Below are 22,382 nucleotides of genomic sequence, written 5' to 3'. Positions count from 1 at the left end.
CTGTCTACAAAGCCAGCTTTATAAAAACATGCTATGATGAGTTTGGTTTGGAAGAACTTGAATGGTTTGCACAGTCCTGAAAATGAACACCTTTTGGATTATTTAGAACACCGATTTGAACTTGGTCTTCCCATCCAACATCGGTATCTGAATACTCTTTATGCAGAATGGCCATACAGCTGTGCTCAAAAGTTTGCATACCCTTGCATGAGTTTTTAATTTTGGCATTAAAGCGGGAGTTAAGCCGTTTTTTTTTTTTTTTTTTTTTTTTTAAAGCCAGCAGCTACAAATACTGCAGCTGCTGACTTTTAAAATAAGGACACTTACCCGCCCAGCGCGTCCGCCATGTCGGCACCCGAAGCCGATCTCTCGATCATCTCTCGGGTGCTGCCACCGCCATCTTGGGTATGGGAATCAGGAAGTGGAGCCTTGCGGCTTCATTTCCCGGTTCCCTATTGCGCATGCGCGAGTCACGCTGCACAATAAGGATGGTCCCCGCTGTCTCTAGGATCCGTGTGTTTCCCAGCAGACAGCGTGGGACCCGCGGGAAGTGGCGTAAATATCCGCAGATTCTGCGGATATCAATGCCGGAAGTGGGTACAGGTATCTGCACCCCCTCCCCCCGAAAGGTGCCAATTGTGGCGCCGGAGGGGGGGAGGGTTCCAATGAGCGGAAGTTCCACTTTAGGGTGGAGCTCAGCTTTAATATTGAAAATAAGACTGATCATGCCAAAAAACTCTTTTATTTAAAGCGGAGCTCCAGTCGTTTTTGTTTATTAAAAATCAGCAGTTAAAAAAAGTGTGGCTGCTGACTTAATAAACACACTCACCTGTTCAGGATCCAGCGATACACCCGCCTGAACCCGCGATTCTCTCCCTCTCCCCGGCACCAGAATTACAACTGTGGGCATCCGGCTGTGACAGCTTGTGACTTCACAGCCGAATGTGCAAGTCACACTGAGCCTCTTGTGTGGTCAAGCAGTCTTCTGGGACCTGTGACATGTCGCAGAAGACTGCAGGGAGGGAGGAAAAGAGAACTTCTGCTCAGATTGCCTAAGCCAGTGGTTCTCAACTCCTGTCCTCAGGACCCACTAACAGGCCAGATTTTAAGTATTACCTTGAGGAGATGCAGACTGTAATCACTGAGCAGCAAATGATATCATCTGTTATGTATTTCAGTTATCTTACAAACCTGGGCTATTAGTGGGCCCTGAGGGCTGGAGTTGAGAACCACTACCTTAAGCGATCCGAGCAGAAGAGGGAGTGGGTACATGTGAAAACGAAGTACCCGTTCCTTCCCCAAAAACATGCGGTGGTGGGGGGGGGGGTTAAAGCGCAACTTTCCCTTTTGGGTGGAGCCTCCGCTTTAAGGATAGTGATCCTATGAAGCCATTTATTATCACATAGTTGTTTGACTCCTTTTTAAAACATGATAACAGAAGTCACCCAAATGGCCCTGATCAAATGTTTATATACCCTTGGCCTTGGTACAGACACACAAGGTGACACATACAGGTTAAAATGGCAAATAAAGGTTACTTGCCCACATCTGGGGCTTTTTAAATTTCAATTTGTGTCTGTGTATAAATTATCAGTTTGTTAGCTCTCACACGAATGCACGGAGCAGACCAGATGCTGAGCCATTTGGAGCAGAAAAGAACTGTCAAAAAGACCCGCGTAAAAAGGTAATGGAACTTTATAAAGCTGGAAAAGGATATAAAAAGTTATTCAAAGCATTAAATTTGCCAGTCAGTACTGTTCAATCACTTATTAAGAAGTGGAAAATTTAGGGATATCTTAATACCAAACCAAGGTCAAGTAGACCAAGAAAGATTGCAGCCACAACTGCCAGAAGGATTGTCTGGGATACAAAGAAAAACCCACAGGTAACCTCAGGAGAAATGCAGGCTGCTCTGGAAAGAAAATGGTGTGGTTGTTTTTAAAGTGGTTGTAAACCCTTACAAACCACTTTGACCTACAGGTAAGCCTCGATTAAGGCTTACCTGTAGGTCCAAGAAATATCTCCTAAACCTACACGGTTTAGGAGATATTTGCCAAAACACAGGCACCACTGTCTATGGCGCATGCACCGTACACAGTGGCGCGCAGGCGCACTGAGCGCGCCACTGTCAACGGCAATATGCCACGAGTGGCGGCTCCCGTGCGCATGCGTGGGAGTGACGTCATCGCATCTTCGTCGAATGACAGCGGCGGAGCAGCGAGACCCACCGAGAAGATGGATGCGCCGGACTACAGGGGACAGCGGTGACTTCGCTGGCTCCTGTGTCAAGGAAGTGACACATAATGGACTACTATGCTTTACCTTTGCAGAGAATCAAAGAGGAAGTAAACTCCATCAGGGTTTACTTCCTTTTTAAGGATCACAATACGATACTTGAACAAAAATTACTGGCATGGTCTAGTTGCCAAAGAGAAGCCTTTATTGTGCCAATTCCACAAAAAATCTTGGTTACAATATGCCCATCACCACCTTGCCATGCCTTGCCATTTTTTTTGCGGCATTGGTGCAGTAAAGCCTTCTTAGTGGCAACTAGACCATGCAGCTCATTTTTGTTAAAATATTGTGGTATTGTGCTCCTTAAAAACAACCACACCGCCTTTTTCCAGAACAGTCTGTATTTCTCCTGAGGTTACCTGTGGGTTTTTCTTTGTATCCCGACCAGTTTCTCTGGCAGATAATACTGCAATCTGTCTTGGTCTACCTGACCTTGGTTTGATATAAGAGATCCTCCAGTTTTCCACTTCTTAATAAGTGAAGAGTGTTTACTGGCAAATTTAAGGCTTGGGATATCTTTTTATATCCTTTTATATCTTTCTAACGTTCCATTACCTTGTTACGCAGGTCTTTTTACAGTTCTTTTCTGCTCTCCATGGCTTAGTATCCAGCCTGCTCAGTGCATCCATTGACTATTTATACAGACACTAATTGAAATTTAAAAAGCCACAGATGTGGGAAATTAACCTTTATTTGCCATTTTAACCTGTGTCACCTTCTGTGTCTGTACCAAGGCCAACCATTTCAGGGTATGTCAGCTTTTGATCAGGGCCATTTGGGGGATTTCTATTATCATTATGACTTAAAAACAAACAACTAAATGGCTTCATATGATCACTATCTTTAAATTAGAGTTTTTTTTGGCATGATCAGTCATATTTTCAATATTACCGTATATGCTGGTGTATATGACGACCGGACATATAAGACGACCCCCTATTCTTACAGTTGTTTAGCATTTTTTTCTTGTACTAACCGTATAAGACGACCCCCTTCTGAGGCTTCTGACGCTTGATATTTCATCCTAGCAGGAGCTGGCGCCATATCCTATTTCCTGCCTTTGCTGGAGCCAATCACGGCAAACGATGTATTCTATTAATGAATACAAAGCCTGCTTGGATTGGCAGAGGCTGTATCATCATCAGCCCGCACCTCTCTGACTCTCAAAGCCAATACGAGCAGGCTACAGAGTAGCCTGCTTGGATTGGCAGAGGTTGTTACTCCAATCCGAGCAGGCTCTGTATTCATTTGAATACATCGCTTACTGGGATTGGCTCAGCGGTATATACTGTATGTAGCCGAAGCTACATACAGTATTACTGAACCCTCAGCAGGCATCCGAGGGGCTGATCCGGCGTATAAGACGACCCCCGATTTTTGGCCAGTTTTTTAAGTGTAAAAGGTCGTCTTATACGCCGGAAAATATGGTAATGCCAAAATATATCTTGATTTCTGCCAGAATATGCAAACTTTTGAGCACAGCTGTAAATGTCCACATGCAAGCTCAAAATCTTGTGGAAATCTTCCCACAAGAATGGAGGCTGTTTGTGATAGCCACAAAGGGCATTGGGGGTGGGGGGTGGAGAGCCGATATAAATGCATGCTAAATTTTGGAATTGGATGGCCACAAAAGGAGGAGGCCAATCCAAACAAATGCCCATGATTTTGGAAGATGTGCAACAAGCTCACATAGTTAATGGTCAGGTCTACAAACTTTTGCCTATATAGTGTATACAGTATGTGTGTATATGTGTGTTTTTGAGCAAAGGACAGAATGAATTTAAAAGTGCTATCCACTGAAATTACACATTTTACGCCTCATGCAAACTGGCATTTTTTTTTTCTTTTAACTCCCCTGGAAGCCTCGTGCTGGAAGCTGTGTTTTGAGAAAAAAAAAAAAAAAAAAAACCTGATGCTTGTAAAAGTGTGTACTGCATTTACAAGCGTTTACTGAGGTCTAGCGTTTGGGAGTTAATTAAATTTAGTAGGCCAGAATAAATCATTTATTCTGTCCACTGAAATAAATGAACGCTCTTAGCACGTTTAACAGCTTCAGTCATTTTTTCTGCCAAAACCCTGCTGCTCCAGGACGCACTGAGGTTTTTTTTTTCTGCCACTAAACTCTCCTGCTTGAAAACGCTGCTAGAAGCCTATGTGTGCATGAACACAGGATAACATGCAGGTGAATTTAGAGGCACGAAAAAAATGCCTGACACCCCTAGAAGAATCTTCAATAACGCCCAGTGTGCATGAGGCCTTAATGTTTTACTGAATCATAAAAACTTCAATAAAGCCGACATGCAGCCAAAAATCACAAACAGAAAAATCAGCACAAGGAACATAGCTTACAGTCAAGTAGGATGTGTCCCTTGTTCTGATTAATTTTCTGTTAATTAGTTTCCTGTCAACCCTCACCCACCTGCTCCTGCAATCTTCTGTAATGGTGGGGGTTAATACAACTAACTGGTTTTCACAGGTTCTCATCCAGAGAGCCTAACTATGCCTGTCCTTTCTGCCCAGCTGCTTCATTCATTGAAGCTGTACTACAGTTTCTATGAATGAAAACAGGATATATGAATCAAGGGGGTGGAGCTAGCAATCGACCTCCAATCATAGATTGTGTTTCATTCACAGAGGCAGTAGTACGGCTTCTATGAATGCTGGGCACAAAGGGCAGGCATAGTCAGGCTGCTTTAATGGCAGCCACATTAGCCGCCTCATTGCACCGGAAGACTGGGGCGGTGGGGAGGCAGGACGAAAGAAGATTTTCACTAACCGAAGAGGAATCGGCACAAGGGACACATCCTACTGATTGTAATTTATGTCCCTTGTATTGATTTTTGGACCACTTAAAAATACTGATCCAGTTGTGGCGTCCTGGGAAGGTGAGACCAATAGAGTCCTCAGTGTTATTGAAGACTCTGCTGCCAGTGTCTACAATCCAGAGCTGGTGTGGGTCAAGTGACCCCTCATATGTGCTTCAAGTCACATGATCCAGAAGTGCTGACAGTTAAGTGTTTACAATTAAGGAACCCCGATTCGGCCTAATTTCCCTGTAATTTTCCAAAGAAATAAACTCAAGGTGCAAGTCTGCTGTAGTTCCCTTTCACACCAGTGGACCAATCAAATCCACCTGTCAGTCTTTTAGGTAACCGGATCGGACCACCCATTGTTCTCTAAGGGGCGGCGAATGTCAGCACCCACTAGGCATCTGAACTGATAAAATTCACTAAAAATAGACGTATGGTGATACGTTCCCCATCCGTCCAGCGGATTGGATGACAATCGGTAATGGATGTGCAGTCTGTTTCCATCCGACCGCCCCATAGAGTAGAGCGGGCTGTGTCTGTGTCCACTTTGCATAGCGGAGCGGACACGGACCTGACATCTGCCTACTCAGCAGGTATCAGTGGAGAGATCCCCGCTGAGCAGACGGATTCCACTTGGACGGATCCGGTCCATCTGAAAAGGGGCTTTACATTCCAACAGTCTTAAGACATCACATCAAGTCCAATTGTTTGCTACAGGTAACACACATGACTTTCTATGACAGTGCTATCCCAGTTCCCATTATTAAAACAGAAAAACATTCAGGCTGTGTCCTCATCAGTCAGATTTGGTCCCATGCTGGCTCTCCAATACCCCTATTAAAACCAAGCATTGCATCGGTGCCATCATTTTCAACACACAACATTTAAAGTGGATTAGTCACCAGTGTACCTATGCAGTCAAAGCCAGAGGAGGTGCATATACTGCCTGTGCAGCTTCTTCATACAAGCCCACAAAGTAGAAAAGTTTCAACATGGGCAATCAATGGGAAGGTAAAGGGGCGAAGAATTGGTGGCCTAGACATGAGTGGGGGGCTGAGCCAGGCACTCCATCCACTGTCGGACCTTTTAAGTAGAGGAACTAGACCCCAATGAGCTGCTCCAAAGTCATCCTGGTAAGGTCATGGTGGCGGTGACGTCACGGGAAGCTACTGGGTCGGCCAGGTATGGTAATGTGAAAATCAGCCAAAAGAGAAGTCACCAGCAAGCGCCTGTCAGAGACACATATTAGCCAGCTGTGGCAACTTAACACTGGCCCCAAATATTCTCTTTAAACAGGCCCTTTGAATTAATATTTGTGAAAACGTGTCGCTTGTAAGCCACAGAATGTGACGAGACCACTTTAAAGTTCTCCTCTCTCACAGTCTCTGGTAGATCTCCAGCAGTTTCTCCACAACCATCCATCATCCTAAACATGTTGACCTTGCAACAACCCGCTAAAACACATCTTGTATATCTACTGCATATCAGTTGGCTGGTTTCCTTCACCTTTCGCGGAAATGGATGTAGCGCTGGGACGGGACGTACGTTTTCGCTGTCCACTCTCCAAGATGTCTTGTGGGATGGAAAATTCCTCCATTCTGGAATTTCTACGACTTGGGGGCCTGGACCTTTCTTCTGGCTCACTAAATGGAATGAGATAATAGCATTGAGCTAAGGATACCGCTCTGCAACATGTCTGTTTTACTGTGTTCTTAATCACCGATTCTCAACCTTTTTTCAGTAAAATCACCTTTTAAAACTCTGCACAATCTTGAAGCACCCCATTCAAAAATGTAAAAAGTGAACCGACACTTTTACACATCGCAGAAGCATCTACACACATAGGACGACCCACATCCAAGGGCAGTTTACACTTGCAAAGCAGCATTTCTTTAGAGTTGAACTCTGGGAGCCCCATGTCAAAGGTAGGTAATTTTTTTCCCTATAGTTCAGCTTTAAAGAAACGCTTCATGTTAAATGCTTGTTTTTGCTTAGGGTAGCTTTGAATGAAGTTTTTACTGACCATATCCCTTGCTCCCCTGGCAGGCAGAGCTCATCTCCTCCCTCTGGGTTGTGGGCAGGCCCTCAACATCCTCACTTATAAATGCAGGACTGTTGATCTTGCATTGTACATGATGGCATCAGAGTGCAACCACCTGTTGGAATGCTAAACAGAAATAGCACAGAGGGAGGAAAGCCTGCTAGAGTGAAGATTAAAGTGGTTCTAAATGCATTAAGGTAAAAAATAAAAATTCCAATACCCCCCCCCCCCCCCAAACACTTACCTGAGTCATGTATCGATCCAGCACTGTACCCTTCTGCAATGGCTACCGCTACTGTCAATCTGTCCAATGAGGAGAAAAACAGGGGCTGGAGCCAGTGTGCTTGTGCACATCGAATCAGGCTCAGGTAAGAAAAAAAGGGGGGGGGGGAGCTGCCTCACAGAAGGTTTTTCACCTTAATGCCTTAATACCTGAGGCTTTACAACCACTTTAATTGTTCTCCAAAGTTGAGTTTAAATAAACAGAATGCTTAAAGTACCACTAAAGGCTCCCTGTACTTGTTCTGTACAGTTACTATATCATGCACAAAGTAATACAATAAACAAAAACATTCTTTACCTTTCCTGAATAAAATTCTCCCTGTGTGTCTTACACACTCTACTCCCAGACACTGCAAATCACAGCAACAAAGGCAGTGCTGTCATTTCAGAAAGCAGCGGGCAGGGCTAGGTGTGGCTATAGGCTTGTGAATCAAATGTGATCATGGAGATTACATTTATCCCACTGTATTGAAATCAGGCACACCCTACATGAGAGTGACAACTCTGCTCTGAATTCAGGAGCAGTGCAGCATTGTTGCCAGACCATCATAGGATGCGCATTAGCCGGATTTCACCCCGCAGGTTCTACATGTATTTATGGAACTCTGCAGGGGATCAAAAGATAAAACAAACTTACAACGGAGTGCTGCAGCTACCTTTTGCATGGGAGGTTGCAGGTCTATTTTAAATTGACCCAGTTTCCAGGTGAAGAACTCCAGCCGTCCCCTGTACAAGAAGGTTGTTTAAACATACCCCTCTGGTGGACACAGTATCACTACAAGACACAGTAGCCTTGCCGTGTCAACATTTACTTTCTGGGTGGCCCTGTCAGCACCCTCCCTTCAGACTTCTTTCACAAAAGCTGTCAATTAAAAAACTGACAGCCGAACAGCAGCTGCTTCCAGTAAGATGAAGCTGTTGTTCGGGTATTCTGCAGTAGCTGGCACTGCATGGAGGAATCTGTAAGACTTTTTTTTTTTTTCATTCAGCCTGCAAAAAAAACTATCAGTGTATGGTCAGTTTAACAAATACCTAGACAGTGTTCATGCAACTTCTTATTAAGGGTCCTGTGGGATGGGAAGTACCCTACTATATTACTATTGCATTGTTCTAGGATTCTTTTTTGACACAAAAGCACACAAAAATAGCATAAACTCACCACTCCATATTCTCTGGCATATCAGCATCTGAAAAGAAAAAAGTATTTTTTTCATAAGATTATGCATGGCAATGTTGCAGGAAGACAATATTTATTTCTTCTTCAGGAAATAAACCCATTGCCATAACATTTTACCTTTTTTCTCTGACGCATTCTGATTGTCACTGCTGGTCCCTTCCTCTGGCCTGTGATTCTGAGGAAAAACTAATCAAGAGAAGACGGGTAAGGGGAACATGGAAGGCAACTGTTCGTAGAACATTCGCTGATGAAATTTTTGTACTTGGGTTATGCTTCACCTTAAGGAGAAATGGACACTGGCAATCAGAAAAGTTGTAAGCCAGCCGGAGTATAACCCCGAGCATAAAACAGAGGGGTGGGAGCTGTGTCCCTTAATAGACTCAAAGAAAAAGATTTCACTGTAACTACAAAAATCTTATTTTCTCCATAGTACATTAAGGGACTCAGGAATTTAGAAACAGTCAGGATGTTGAAAAGAAGTCCAAATGAGAGCAGAGCAACAGCCATTGCCAGAACTATGACAGATTAGGGAACCATCTGCTACAGAGGACAAACAGAAGGACCACCATCCAAATCTAAATCAGAAGTGGTGAAGCCCCCTACAGCAGAGGTCCTCAACCCCAAGGCTGTAGACCAATGCCAGGCCGTGGCCTGTTGGAGGCCAGGCAGCACAACCTGCACTGCCACCCTCCCACCACCAGAGGATCCCTGCTCCCCTTCTCATGGCACCACTACTACCTTCCCTCTCTGTGGTGACCTTTCCTATGGAGAGGAAGGGTGAGAAGAAGAGAAGGGAGGAGAGCAAAGTGGGCATAGAGGTGACAGGCTGCACACGCCCAAACCCTCCGGAGGTGACAGTTTGCGCCAACAAACGCCCTCCCTCCCAGTGACAGACAGCACACACACCTCACCATGAAGGCGACAGGTGTTGCTTACACAAGGGAGGTGACAGGCTGCACACCTAAAGCCCCTCCCCCCCAGAGGATCAACTCGATACTCAAACCAGGACAGATGAACCACTGCCAAGGGCAATGCCTACACTAGACGGGAGACTAAACCTACCCTAGGAACAGCTGTGAGCCAAAACAACCAGTAGGTGGAGCAACAAAATTATCCAACAGGAGAGAAACAAGATAGGGTCTCAATAAGAACACCGAGATTTTTCCCAAGATAAAAAAAACAGATCCTTAGAGGGAACATTGGACAAACAGGTGAAAGAAGGCTTTATACCTTTGGCCCCTGTAACCAGGGAAGGAAGGATCCCAGAAAGACTAAGGCTGCCTGACAAGACACCCAATCCTGCTAGGAAATATTTAAGATGGAAAGAACTTTCAGGAACATATCCCAAAGGGATAACCAAACATGAACTATCCCCAAGGGTACCAACATAGGTTGGACTTGCTTTTTCTCAACCTCACCTACTATGCAACTATATGTAACCCTGGGGTCAGTTAGACTGAATAAGAGAAGCCTTCCCAACAGGGAGTACATGCAGCAGGATTCCAACAATGGCTTTCTGTTGATAATCTATGGGAACACAGGTTCTTCCAATGCCGGTTTCTTCCTGCCATGCAGGAATTGATTCTTCGGAATGGGGACTATAGGTTAAAGAGAAGTAAAAAGCAATGCAGTGTCTTTTGGGAGACTGTGCGGTTGAGAAAAGCACCCCCCAATATCATCCAGCATAGAGCCAGGTCTTACAGCATTAAAGGGATATCCAACAGAGTCCAAGTCAAGGGACCTACTCACAATGGGATCCCTTGAAGAAACTGGGGCCAACTGCTCAGGGGAATCAAACTCAATTCCCAGAATGAAGACAACCCTACAAAAGGCATCATCCTCCCAGGGTTGGGGGGCACTCCATTATATATAAGCGACTGAAGGTTCATGACAGGAACATGTTAGTTCATAGGGACACCTGAATGTCTCATCTCAAGATCAGGCTCATAGATACCAATAGCACATGTAGCTGTGACTTTTTAAAGTAGAACTTTAGTCAGAAAATTAAGTTCTGCTATATCACTTCATGCTGAACCCTTTTTCAGGTATAGCTATGTAAAACATAAAAAATAAGTGCCCATACTGTTTAAAATCCAGCCTTACCCTGCTCTGCACATACTCAGTTGTTCCCCATTTTTAGGAAGTGCCAAATTTGTAGAGGCAGATTTGCTGACACAAAAAGAAAATTAAACCCTCCTATTATTTACAGCCACGGAAACTGATTCCGTTTGATCTGCAACTGCCATGGTGCTACACATGTGATCGGTTATGACACCAGACATTTGATGGCTTGACAGTTTGGCTAAGGACACAAGCAAATGTGACAGCATCCCCGACATGCAACTTTTTTGAAACTGTTAAAGTGGAGTTCCAGCCTGTAAAAATAAAATACTGTAACTGCTGACATTTAATATAAGGACATTTACCTGTCCAGTGATGTCAGCACACCTAGCTGATTCACCAAGCAGCTTTGGGTGCAGGCACCGGCATCTTCACTAAGTCAAGTGAAGCCTTGCTGCTTCAAAGCCTGTTTCCTACTGCAAATGTGCGAGGAGTTGCACTGTGCTTTTTGAATGGTCTTGCTGTCTTCTGGGACCTGTGTGTCCCAGAAGGCAGCGGGCAGTGCAGGGGGAGGGTTGCCGGAAATTTCAAAGAACGCCGTGATCATTGTGCGGTGATTCTACCTGAAAGTGGGAGCAGGTACCTGGTTTTGACAGGTATCGGCCCCCCAAAAAGTGCCAAATGTGTCAGTGGAGGGGAGGAGAGTGCCTTTTGGGTGGAGCTCCACTTTAAAGTGGTAGTAAAGTCTTTTTTGGCACTTGTACCTACAGGTAAGCCTAATTCCTCCTGTATCGAATTGTAATGTAACTGTACTGTCTGCCCTCATGTTTTAAAGTGCTGCGCAAAGTGTTGGCGCTATATAAATCCTGTATAATAAGGCTTGCCTGTAGGTACAGTGAATATCTCCTAAACCTACACGGTTACGGAAATATTCACACTGCATGAAGCCGGTGATGTCACCGGCGCATGCGGTCTGAAAGGATGGCATATCGGTGCCATCTCTTCAAAACTCTGTGCCGCGATCCGTGACTCCCACACGCGATGCATACCAGCACATTATGCAATTGTCTTGCAGAGTTTAAAAAAAAAGTGTGGTTTACTACCATTTTAAAACAAAGCATTTAGTTTCAGTTTATGATTTACTACTGTTCAGGGGCTCTGGGCTTCTGCGAAATGTCAGCCTCCAGCAAGAAGAAGCAGGAGCAATGCTGGAGGCAATTTGAAGCACACACTTACTTTGATGTAACAAAGGCCTGAAACAGCAGGCTGATCATCCAAATGCAAAGGGATATGCACTGCTTCACTAAGCTTTGAAACATCCCACTGTACATCAAGGGACTACGGTAACCTAAAAACAGTCTCTCGCAATATAGACTGTTGGGACTCTGCATCTGAGACAATAACAGGAACTGCAGGCCCAGAATTATTTATGAGCTCAAGAGGGTCAGGGATAGGCTCTGCAGGGAATGGTGGAGCACACTTAGATGTGTGTCAGCAGAATATTCCAGTAACCATGTACAAACGGTTAAGAAATACCAGTGGACATGGGGAAGGGTCAGGGCCCCTTTCTGGCACATAGCAACACTATAATAATAGGGGTTTCAGATTACTTGTGTCGTTAAATTTGGAGATAATGGGAAAATGCCACTCAGAACCACTAGGGAAGTGTGGGCTAAGGTCACCCATGACAGCATGACTGTCCTCTGTCTTCAGGAAGATAGGTTTGTGCCACCTGATAAGTAACCAGGCCCAATGTTAGACAAAGCCCCGGTGCTGATGAGGGCTTCATGTGGCCTGAGATGACCAACTCAGTGTAGGTGGCAGTGGATTCCAGAGACTGGAGATCCAAGTGGTGTTTCTGGAGCAGGAACAGTAGCAGCATAGTGCCTCCCCCAGGCTGAAGAGCTGAATGGCAAGTACTTTACCAAGTAATGTCAGCACTTGATCCCTTAGCCTTATCCCTTACCATGGTAAAACCAGCAGTGAGGGGAATTTAAAAATGTACCTAGTAGCACAAACAGTGAGGTAGCTCCTGGCGATTCAGCCCAACCAGCCTTACTCGTCGAGTGAGTCCTTAGAGACACGTCACACCAGAGGCTGTGCCATGGCTCTGGATCCATAAGGCACTCCGCTGCTACCACAAATCACAAAGGTTTGGAAAGTGCCACAATGCAGAGCCCACAGTCTGAAGGCCACAAGACAGAGAAGGCTTGCAGTGTCCAGAGGCCTACTCACGGAGCAAATCTTTGGAGAAAGGGTCATACCTGAGTCTGTGCCATGGCTCTGGATCCAGAAAGCGGCTAACTTCACCATTACAGTCAGGTCTGAAAAGTGTCACAATGCAGAACCAAGTGCCTGAAGGTTGCATTCCAGGTTCGCCGTGCAATCATCCAGCCCAACAAGGTGTGGGTATTGCCTCCAAAGCTATTGCTGAGGAAACACAGACCTGAATATTTGCATATAGAGACCAGCTAAATCCGTTCAAATCAAGATGTCATCTTGGTTGCAAGAGCAAAATGACAAGCAAAGAGGTTATACTTTTCTCTGCAGAGAAATAACATTTGTCCTTCTGGAAACTAACAGAAAAACATGCTGGGTAGAGAAAGGGTTATATTGGGGCTGGCTTACAAACTTGTTTGCCAGTGTCCAACTATCCTGAAGAATGCAGCATTATCTAACTGTATTCAATGGACAATGGAGAACTACACATTTTGCACATTGCTGTGCAAGCGCAGTGCACTCTGCCATTCAGGGCACCCTGAGTGTGCCGTCAATGCAAAGTGCTGTGCCTCGACTGATTTCCACGTGCATGCGTAGGAGTGACATAATTGTGGCCTGGCCATTCAAACGTCTGGACAGTGAGAACAACGAAAGAAAGACCGGGTGAAAATAAAAGCGCCTGGTGCGGAGACAGTGCGCCTCTGGACACTGCATACTAGTGCAGCATGGCACAGCACTGCAGGGGGACCATCTCATCAAATTTTGTTAGCGAAGTTTGCTACCGCTTTACTTTACATAAACTAATTGGCAATGACCTTTAGATATTGAAAAGTAAACAGATAACATATTAGAATATTAAAAAATCAAGCTTGGACCTGCCTCCTAATCTTTTCTATGGGCCCTTTACATGATGGGAGATTACTGACCAACAGAGAAAAATATAAGGCATAACATTTTCAAAAATGACTTTTGTAAGGAAAAGTTAGATATTAATTCCAGCTGCCTATATCACAACTTTTTTTTTTTTTTTTGATGTGCAGCTTTCAGGAAGGGTACCATCTGTCTGGGTATTTTTATGTTCAGTTTGAATTGCTCAGGCTTGTAAGTTTACTTTAACCCGAACTTCATCATATAGGACCATGCTACATTAGCTAATAAAATATGTATTTAAAGGGTTTTTAAACGTTTGCAGCCAAATTTGGGTAATACCCACTTTATATTTATTACATGTTCCATTTAAATATAACAACATCTAAAAATCTCTTTAAAATCGCTGCTTACCTTTTCTATTTGTTTATAAACCCTGTCTGGTTTTCCCCTTCAAGCTGAGGAGTTATCTTTACCATAATTAACCCTTTTGTACTGTGCTGGCAGATCTCATCATCATTTGTAAACTAATTGTGCACACGGTTCTGACAAAGGGTTAAAAGATCTCAATTTTATGTTAATGCAGTAAAAACCAACTTTCCCTTATGCTGGGTACACAATTAGTTTTTTATGTTCGATCTAGTGGGCTGAACAAAAAACAAAACAAAAAAAACATACAGGTCGCTGTACTAACACATCCAATGTTAGTGAGGCGATCTCCTCGCTGAGCTTTTGCGTTCTGACATGGGGACTTCGCCCTGCCAGAACACACTGATCAGCACTTGCAGCAATTGGCTGTGAGCGCTGAGTGGATGCTGGTTTTCCAGCTAGCTCGTTCTGCCAGGCGAGGAGCTGTACAAACAGGCCGAAGCTTGAGCCCAGGTTCACACTGTCAGCTGAACTTGCACGATTTCATTCCCGCATGTCAATCCCGACTTCAGGTGCGATTTTAGAGACATCTGTGCTCGCTGCTGCTCAAATGTCAATGGAAATTGCACCATGAAGTTGCCAAAAGTAGTACTTCTGGGAATCGGTGCGGCGTTGTGCCGATTCAGACGGTGCCATTGCCGGCAACTGCAGCCGGTTTGGCATGCAATTTGACATGTAGAATTGCATGCCAAATCGCTCCAATGTAAACCAAGGCTTAATCTGTCCCATAAGTGCACATTTAGTTTTTTAAAGCACAATAGAAGCTGCCTATAGAATCCTATGTATAATTATTTTAGGTATGTTTTGTGAACACATAAAAAAACATTTAGGGGTTGATTTCTAAAACTGGAGAGTGAAAAATCTGCTGCATCTCTGCATGCAAACCAATCAGCTACTAGGTTTTATTGTCAAAGCTTAATTGAACAAGCTGAAGTTATAAGCTGATTGGCTACCATGCACAGATGCCCCAGATTGCTCCAGTTTTAGTAAATCTCCCCATAGTGTCAACTTCTCAAATTTGACTGCAAAAGTGGAAATATACTTTAATTCCTTACAATGTAAGTAACTGAGCAGATTTATTTTTTTCAAACAAAAGTGATTTCACTTTAAAGGGTATATAAATCCTCACAATGAATTTCTCTTATTTGGTGCCTTTTAGTTTGTTAAGGGATAAGTTCACCTTCGGGAACATGTTACATGTTCCACCCCAGTTTTTAAGGAGGAAAATTTAACATGTTCCCGATCCTGCAGCTGCTCTCAGTGACAGCAGTACAGTGAGAAGTTCCCAGTACTAGCTGTCACTTTTTGAAATGAGAACGGCCGTTCTGGGCTCTGCCCACGCAGTCACATCATTCATTCACAGAGTTTGTGAATGGATGAACTACAAGTCCCAACATCCAATTCGGCTGTCGGCTTGTAGTTCTGAATGAACTACCACAGCGCTATTGAGGGCTGTGGTAGTTCATTGAGTCTTCCTGGCAGTGTAAAACTGCCTGGTCGTACAATGTACGGACAGCCAGATCATACTGACATTCTACAGGTGACCTGCATAGCTCCGGGGATTCGCTGATCGATGGTGCAATGCTTTACAGGCTGCTTTACAGGGGGGGTGGAGTGGTTCTGCAGCCCTTTGCCAGGGTGGCAATGCTGCTTCTCCATAGATACAGTATGTTTAGTTAGCATTGCCACCCTAAAACAGGAAGTTATTGACAGATCACCATAAATAAAAGAAAAAAAAAATGTAATCTAAAGAAGACCAATGTAGCCAGCACACCTGACCAATAATCTGCAATAAGATACATTTTTTGTTTTGGGGTTTAAATATTCTTTAAACTTTACAGAGTATACCAAAATGTGAATGCATTTTGTTACTTTAATTTATAAAATAGATAGCATACCTGTTTCTAAAATTTGTTCTGGAACAGTGTCATCGAAGGTGGTGCTAATTTGCTCAGCTAATGTGCCTGTGCTACTTTTTTCAGCCAATAGCATCATTGGTGGATTTGGAGACGGAAACGGCAGAAGGTCAACGGGATTGCTGGATGCATGGACAATTGGTTCCAAGGACAGTGTAGAAGTGCTGTTACTCTCTGTACTGGTCTGACTGGTTAGGGATGGTGACCTTCCTGGTCCACCCACACCAGAGCAGCTGGCTTCAGAGCTTTCCATATGGTCTTGATTGCCAACTTTGCCTTGACCCATGGAAGGCGTGGTTAGTAACTTGCTGCCAGACGGGTCCATATTGCTGCCAACTGTTGGTGACAAAGTGGGCTTCATATTAACAGGTGAAGATAAGTCAGAAGTAGAGCCAAGTTGAATGCTTAAGTCATCTGAACCGTACTGCATTTTGGCTGATGGTTGTGGGAGTGGGGAAGGAGACTGAGATGGTGCACGTTGGGCAGTCATTTGTACCGGGCTTGTGAGGGCTGGTCGGGTTGTAGGTAAACTGTTGGTGCTACTGGAAGGGACAGTAGATGTTGAGGGTCCAGGGAACTGAATATTTTGGGGGATATGCAAAGGTCCAACAACTGCAACAGACTGAGGCATTAAGTTAGTGTTGGGAGATGGCATGCTATTTTGCTGTGATCCTTTCATTACTTGGATAATAGAAGAGGAATTGAAAAAGACTGGAGTGATAAATTGTGGGCGTGTACTAGACTGTACAGGAGGCTGTCCTTCAGAAACTATCACTTTGTTTCCAACATTGGCCATAGTGACTACAGTTGGTACCAAAGTGGACTGCAACTGAGAAGCCACTGAGGCTGACACGCTGGATGAAGGGGTTATAGGATTTGATGTTACAAAAACTGTTATTTGATTTGGTGTCATTGAACTGGAAGCAGCAGGGGGACCACCAGGCCTCTTCAAACTGTTACCTGGTAGGTTCAAAGGTACATTAGTGTTATTGTCCACGGTATCAGTCCTTGACTGGACATTGGATGCCTCTGCATAAGGATGAGTATTAGGCACACAAGCTGTATCTTTTAGAGTGTCCCCTGGCAAAGAAGTAACATCCATTGTTTTTGAATCTTCTGTTGGTGGCAACATAATAGATGTTTCAGGAAGTGGACCCGGTGGCTTGATATTAAAATTGGGAGCACCAGAGTGGTCCAGTAGTTGACTCAGGGATGTTGGGGCATCTCTCATGGCTGGTGAAATGGCAGACAGATCTTCGGGACGTGGGAGTTTTGATGCTTCTAGAAACAGCGCTTCCTTCTTAGCTAGCTCTTCTGAGGACACCATTTTCATTTCTTGGTGAACATCTGTTTTATGTTCTGCTACTGAGTGCTCCCTGGGGATCATCTGCATAGATTGGTTCTCATTTTCTTGACTTAAGCTTGAACTTTCTTTGATCTCCTCAGTGGTAATAGCTGCACTTGGTATAGATTGTGTTGAGTATTGCCCTATTAAGGGTGCTGTTTGAGGTGGTGGTACAGATGGTTGGCCTGCCAACATGTTTCTCTGCATCTCCATATTATGTAATATTCCAGGGGTCTGTCCTCCAAGTACCATCTTAGGAGTCTTAGAGTTCTGCCTACCAGGACTTGGTGTTGTTTTGCGACTTGATGCGGGACTTGAGCGCCTACTATTGCTTGGACTTGCTCGTTTGCTAGCACCACCAGTTGGCGGCTTTCCTGCTCCATTATCCATCTTATTCATGTGTGAAGCAAAATTAGACTGGTTGTTCACAGTCAACCCTGGAGGAGCTTGTCCAATTGCTTTTAGAGTAGTTGGATTCAGCCCTTGCTGATCAAAACCTCGATTGAGGGTGGGCCGAGGAGGCAGTGGAATATTGATCTGAGGAGGAAAAAGACCAGCAATGGAGGCATTGAGTCTTTCTGGAGAAAGGCTAATTTCTGAAGGCTCAGTACTAGGAGGGCGATTATTGGGTGTCTGAGGGTAGTAAGGTCTCGGACTTGCTCTGTTGGGCGTCTTCGGCCTTGAAGATTGAGATGGAGTCTGAACATTTTGGTAATGGTGCCCATGGGATCCACCCATAGTATTGGAGTGCTGCTGTTGAGGGCTTGTGCCTTGTGTAAGCGAAAGAGACGAGGCAGTCCCTGGTTTAGATCCAGCCATCATCATTGGATTTTGAGGCATAAGCATATGTGGGGGCATATTGTTTTGAGATCCAGGAGCTGGCGGAAGCTCAGGAATGTCACCAAGTGGAGCAGCTGAGGATCCATCTCCCAGAGGTGACCCGGTTAGATTTTGCCCACTCTCTGGAAAGCCCATTTTTCTACCACTGCCTCCTAATGATGCACTGGATATCATTGCCATTCTCTGCTTGTCAGGTGAAGGTGGTATGGAACCAGTACTTTGCAAATTCACCATAGCTTGCATGTTGCCTCCTTGCTGCATGGGCATCCTCTGAGGATCTGTGTTCATAGCAGCCCGGGGGTTAAAGATGTTCTGTTGCAAAGGAAGCCGCACTGTTTTCTGTTCCTGCTGCTGTTGCTGTTGTTGTTGCTGCTGCTGCTGTTGCATCATCAGCATCATCATCATCTGCTGAGAAGGAGTGGGCTGCTGATTCTGCCCACTTTGACCCTGTTGCTGTCCAAGCTGCAATAACTGTGGAGGAATCTGCTGAAGCTGTCTCTGCTCAAGTCCTTGTGTTGGGTAGCCTGAAATTAGATTTTAAACATAATCTTTCTACAATTCCATACAGGATCCAGTGCTACGGCATTCATGTATTTCTAGAACAAGCAAATGCATGAAACCTAGGAACACAGGTTATTATGTATCAGTGAAGCAAAAATAAACACAACTGCCCTGGAGAATGCACCTTCAAAATAGGTCAGCAATGGCAACTCCCAAATTTCTTTCCTAACAGGTCCCCTTTAAAAAACAAAAAAAACACGCCAACAGTGAATTTGAATTTAATATTACAGTGTAACATTAATCTGGACACCCACAGACTGTAAACACATTTTGCTCACCAAAATGCGCAACTGGTTCAATTTAACCCCCAACCAGAACATTCACCTTAATTTCCCACAGTTTTATTCAGCTTCTGGGAGCAGGACTATTATATTGGATATTGACCCTGTGCTATCACATAGAGCAGGTCTCCATACCCTAAATACTGAGCATTTTCTTTATTCTAGGCAGCCAAACAGAATGGCAGCCATAGGCAGGTTAAGACCATTTTTGGACAGAAAAAAAAAACTGGAAGGATATTTTTAAATACTATATGTCAATCTCTTAATAACAAGCATTTCTGAAGAGCTCATTAAAGTGGCAGTAAAGTCTATGACTCTTTTTAACAAATGGTTCCCGCGGCAGCTTCAAGTCATAATGTACTAGTATGCACTGCACACTAGTACATTATGACAGACTTACCTACAAACGCAGCCCTCCAGAGCTGCGCTCCCATCTTCGCCTGGTCTTTCTTCGGGGTTTGCGATCTTTGGCTGCTCGATTGGCTGTGCCAGGGCGAAGACACTCCCATGCATGCGCACGGGAGTCACACCTCAGCAGCACACAGAGCGGGCCATAAATGTGGTCTAAGCTGCGCATGTGCGGCTCACATCACATTACTTGCTGACAGGTGGGGGGTTATGACAGAAGAGACCTTTAGGGTCTCTTCTGTTATAGGAACCCTGCCTGTTAGCGAGTTTTTAAAAAATGATTTTACTGCCACTTTAACAGGGTCCACTAAAAATGGTTGGCAAAAGGTTGTTTATTTTAATGCAATCTCCCCATACTCACCTGAGCCTGATCTCGATCCAGCCTTGTGCATGTCTACAGCAGCTCTTCTCCTAAACTATATTATTCCAGTTACATTTAGTATTACCTGATATTTTAAAAAAATAAAAATAAAAAAGCACACAATTACAGGTTTGTTGGTTCTCACCTGGTGGCCGGTTTTGGAATTCTGAGAGTTTCTGACCAGCATCTAAGGCTCCTAATTGATCTCCAACTATTCCAGATTGATCAGAGTCTTCCATGCGAGGTTCAGCAGCACTAAAAAGAAATAACAAATTGGTTACAGATTTATGCATATTACCTGAACAAACACACCGTAGTACCCTTTAAGATTTGTTAATGAGAATGTATACCATTTTTATGGGTATTATTTTTTATTTTTTTGGGGTTTTCATTTTTGCTTTAATTGTGCTAAGCAGTGTGCTTTGAAATTGTTATCTTTAAATACGTTTACACAATAATGGTTCCAAAACTTTTTGGTATTTATGGCTTTTGTAAATTGCTGCAGTTGTTTTTGGTGCAGATGTTTTGTTGACATTAACTGCTTCAGCCCCGGAAGGATTTGCCCCCTTAACCAATTAAGGACCGAGCCTCTTTTTTAGATTTGTTGTTTACAAGTTAAAAAACATTTTTTTTGTTGCTAGAAAATTACTTAGAACCCCCAAACATTAAGCATTTTTTTCTAACACCCTAGAGAATAAAATGGCGGTCGTTGTAATACTTTCTGTCACACCGTATTTGCGCAGCGGTCTTACAAGCGCACTTTTTTTGGAAAAAATACATGTTTTTGAATTAAAAAATAAGACAACAGTAAAGTTAGCCCAATTTTTTTAATATTGTCAAAGATATTGAAATTGATACTCAACTTGTCACTCTTCAAAATTGCGCCCGCTCGTGAAATGGCAACAATTATTTATCCTTAAAAATCTCCATAGACAACATTTAAAAAAATTCTACAGGTTGCATGTTTTGAGTTACAGAGGAGCTCTAGGGCTAGAATTATTGCTCTCGCTCTACCGATCGCGATGATACTTCACATGTGTGGTTTGAACACCATTTTCAGATGTGGGCGTTACTAACGTATGCATTCGCTTCTGCACGCGAGCTTGGCGGGGTGGGGCGTGTTTAAAAATATATCTATATTTTTTATTTATTTTACCTTTTATTTTTACACTGTTTAAAAAAAAAAAAATGGTGTCACATTTATTTCTATTACAAGGAATGGAAACATCCCTTGTAATAGAAAAAAAGAATGACAGGAACTCTTAAATATGAGATCTGTGGTCAAAAAGACCTCAGATCTCACATTTACACTAAAAGGCAATAAAAATAACAAAACAAAAACTGTCATTTAAAAAAAGGCCATTTAAGAGCTATGGGCGAACATGACATTGCTTTCGCCCTACAATGTCATGGAGACGGGTGGGGGCCATCTTCCCCTCTCTCATCTCCATGCCAAGGAAGGAGGAAAATCCGATCGCCTCCGCCGACAGCTCCAGTAAGTGGCGGAGAGTACCCGGAGCGTGGCGGGAGGGGGCCCTCCTCTGCCACAGATAAAAGTAATCTCCTGTGACATTAATACGGTGATCACTGGTGACAGGGGGTGAAGGTGTTTACTATCAGGGGGTTAAAACCTTTATTAGGTAATATATGGGGGAACCCTGATGCTATAAAAGACTGACAGTGAAATTAACCAGCTAACTAGCTTCACCCATGACACTAAAACAGCGATCAGAAAATAGATCTGTACACTATACTGGTGACAGGGGCTGAAATGGTTAACTGTGGGGGTGATCAAGGGGTTAAACCTTTATTAGGGGGTTAATAGGGGTTACCCTAAACCTACTACTAACTTCCCTAATTCTGATTAGTGTCACAAGTGACATCAGTACAGTGATCAGTGAAAAATCTGAAAACTGTACTTGGTCACATAGTGACAGGCAGTGAAAGGGTTAAAGGGGAGGGGCAATCGGTGTGAAAAGTGTGCCTATGTGTCCTGTTAGTGTATTGTTGTTGTACTCCCTGTAGATGTCCTCTCCTCTCGCTCTGGAACCAAAAAGGGCTCCATGAGGGGAGGTAACATCAATTCCTCTGCCTGTGTTAACACTTCACAGAGAGAGGAGGCATTTAATTTGCTAGAACCGATCAGCAGGTCCAGGCCAAAAATCATTGGCCTGGACCTGTAGACTGATCAGTTCTGTAACGAATCCGATCGTCATAGGCATTTCGGGGGCGCGAGCAGCGTACAGGTATGTCAATTCGCGCAGTGTTGCCAGTCTGCCACAATAAATGTACGTGAGCTGGTCAGCAAGTGGTTAAGCTTCAACACCAGTCAGTTCTACATGAATTAATATTTGTTGGTCATTTATACTGAGTATACTGAGCCCCCGTTTTACTTGCCTGGATGCAGTCACCCTCTGTCCGGGAATGAGCACACCATCTGTAGCTGTTGTCTCGTGTCCTGACTGGATAGATTGATAGCAGCGCAGCC

General features: G+C 44.0%; 1 protein-coding gene across 2 annotated transcripts in view; it reads right to left on the bottom strand.

Moving 5' to 3' along the window:
• Positions 1 to 22,382, bottom strand: part of NCOA6 (nuclear receptor coactivator 6) — a 66,166-nt gene that overhangs the window by 6,133 nt on the left and 37,651 nt on the right. The window contains exons 10-14 of one of the 2 annotated variants that reach the window (XM_077459140.1): positions 20,040 to 20,149; positions 16,081 to 18,807; positions 8,723 to 8,791; positions 8,588 to 8,615; positions 6,612 to 6,748 (exon numbers count right to left, since the gene is read on the bottom strand). In XM_077459140.1, the coding sequence (XP_077315266.1) occupies positions 6,612 to 6,748; positions 8,588 to 8,615; positions 8,723 to 8,791; positions 16,081 to 18,807; positions 20,040 to 20,149 (3,071 nt within the window). The remainder of the gene's footprint in view (positions 1 to 6,611; positions 6,749 to 8,587; positions 8,616 to 8,722; positions 8,792 to 16,080; positions 18,808 to 20,039; positions 20,150 to 22,382) is intronic. The other variant, XM_077459141.1, reaches the window with a different exon arrangement.

This window comes from Lithobates pipiens, unplaced genomic scaffold (assembly GCF_037356315.1).
Source record: "Lithobates pipiens isolate NorthernLeopardFrog02 unplaced genomic scaffold, aLitPip1_a1.2 Scaffold_28, whole genome shotgun sequence".
In the NCBI taxonomy this organism is placed as follows: Eukaryota; Metazoa; Chordata; class Amphibia; order Anura; family Ranidae; genus Lithobates; species Lithobates pipiens.
This window is presented reverse-complemented; position numbering and strand designations above follow the sequence as displayed.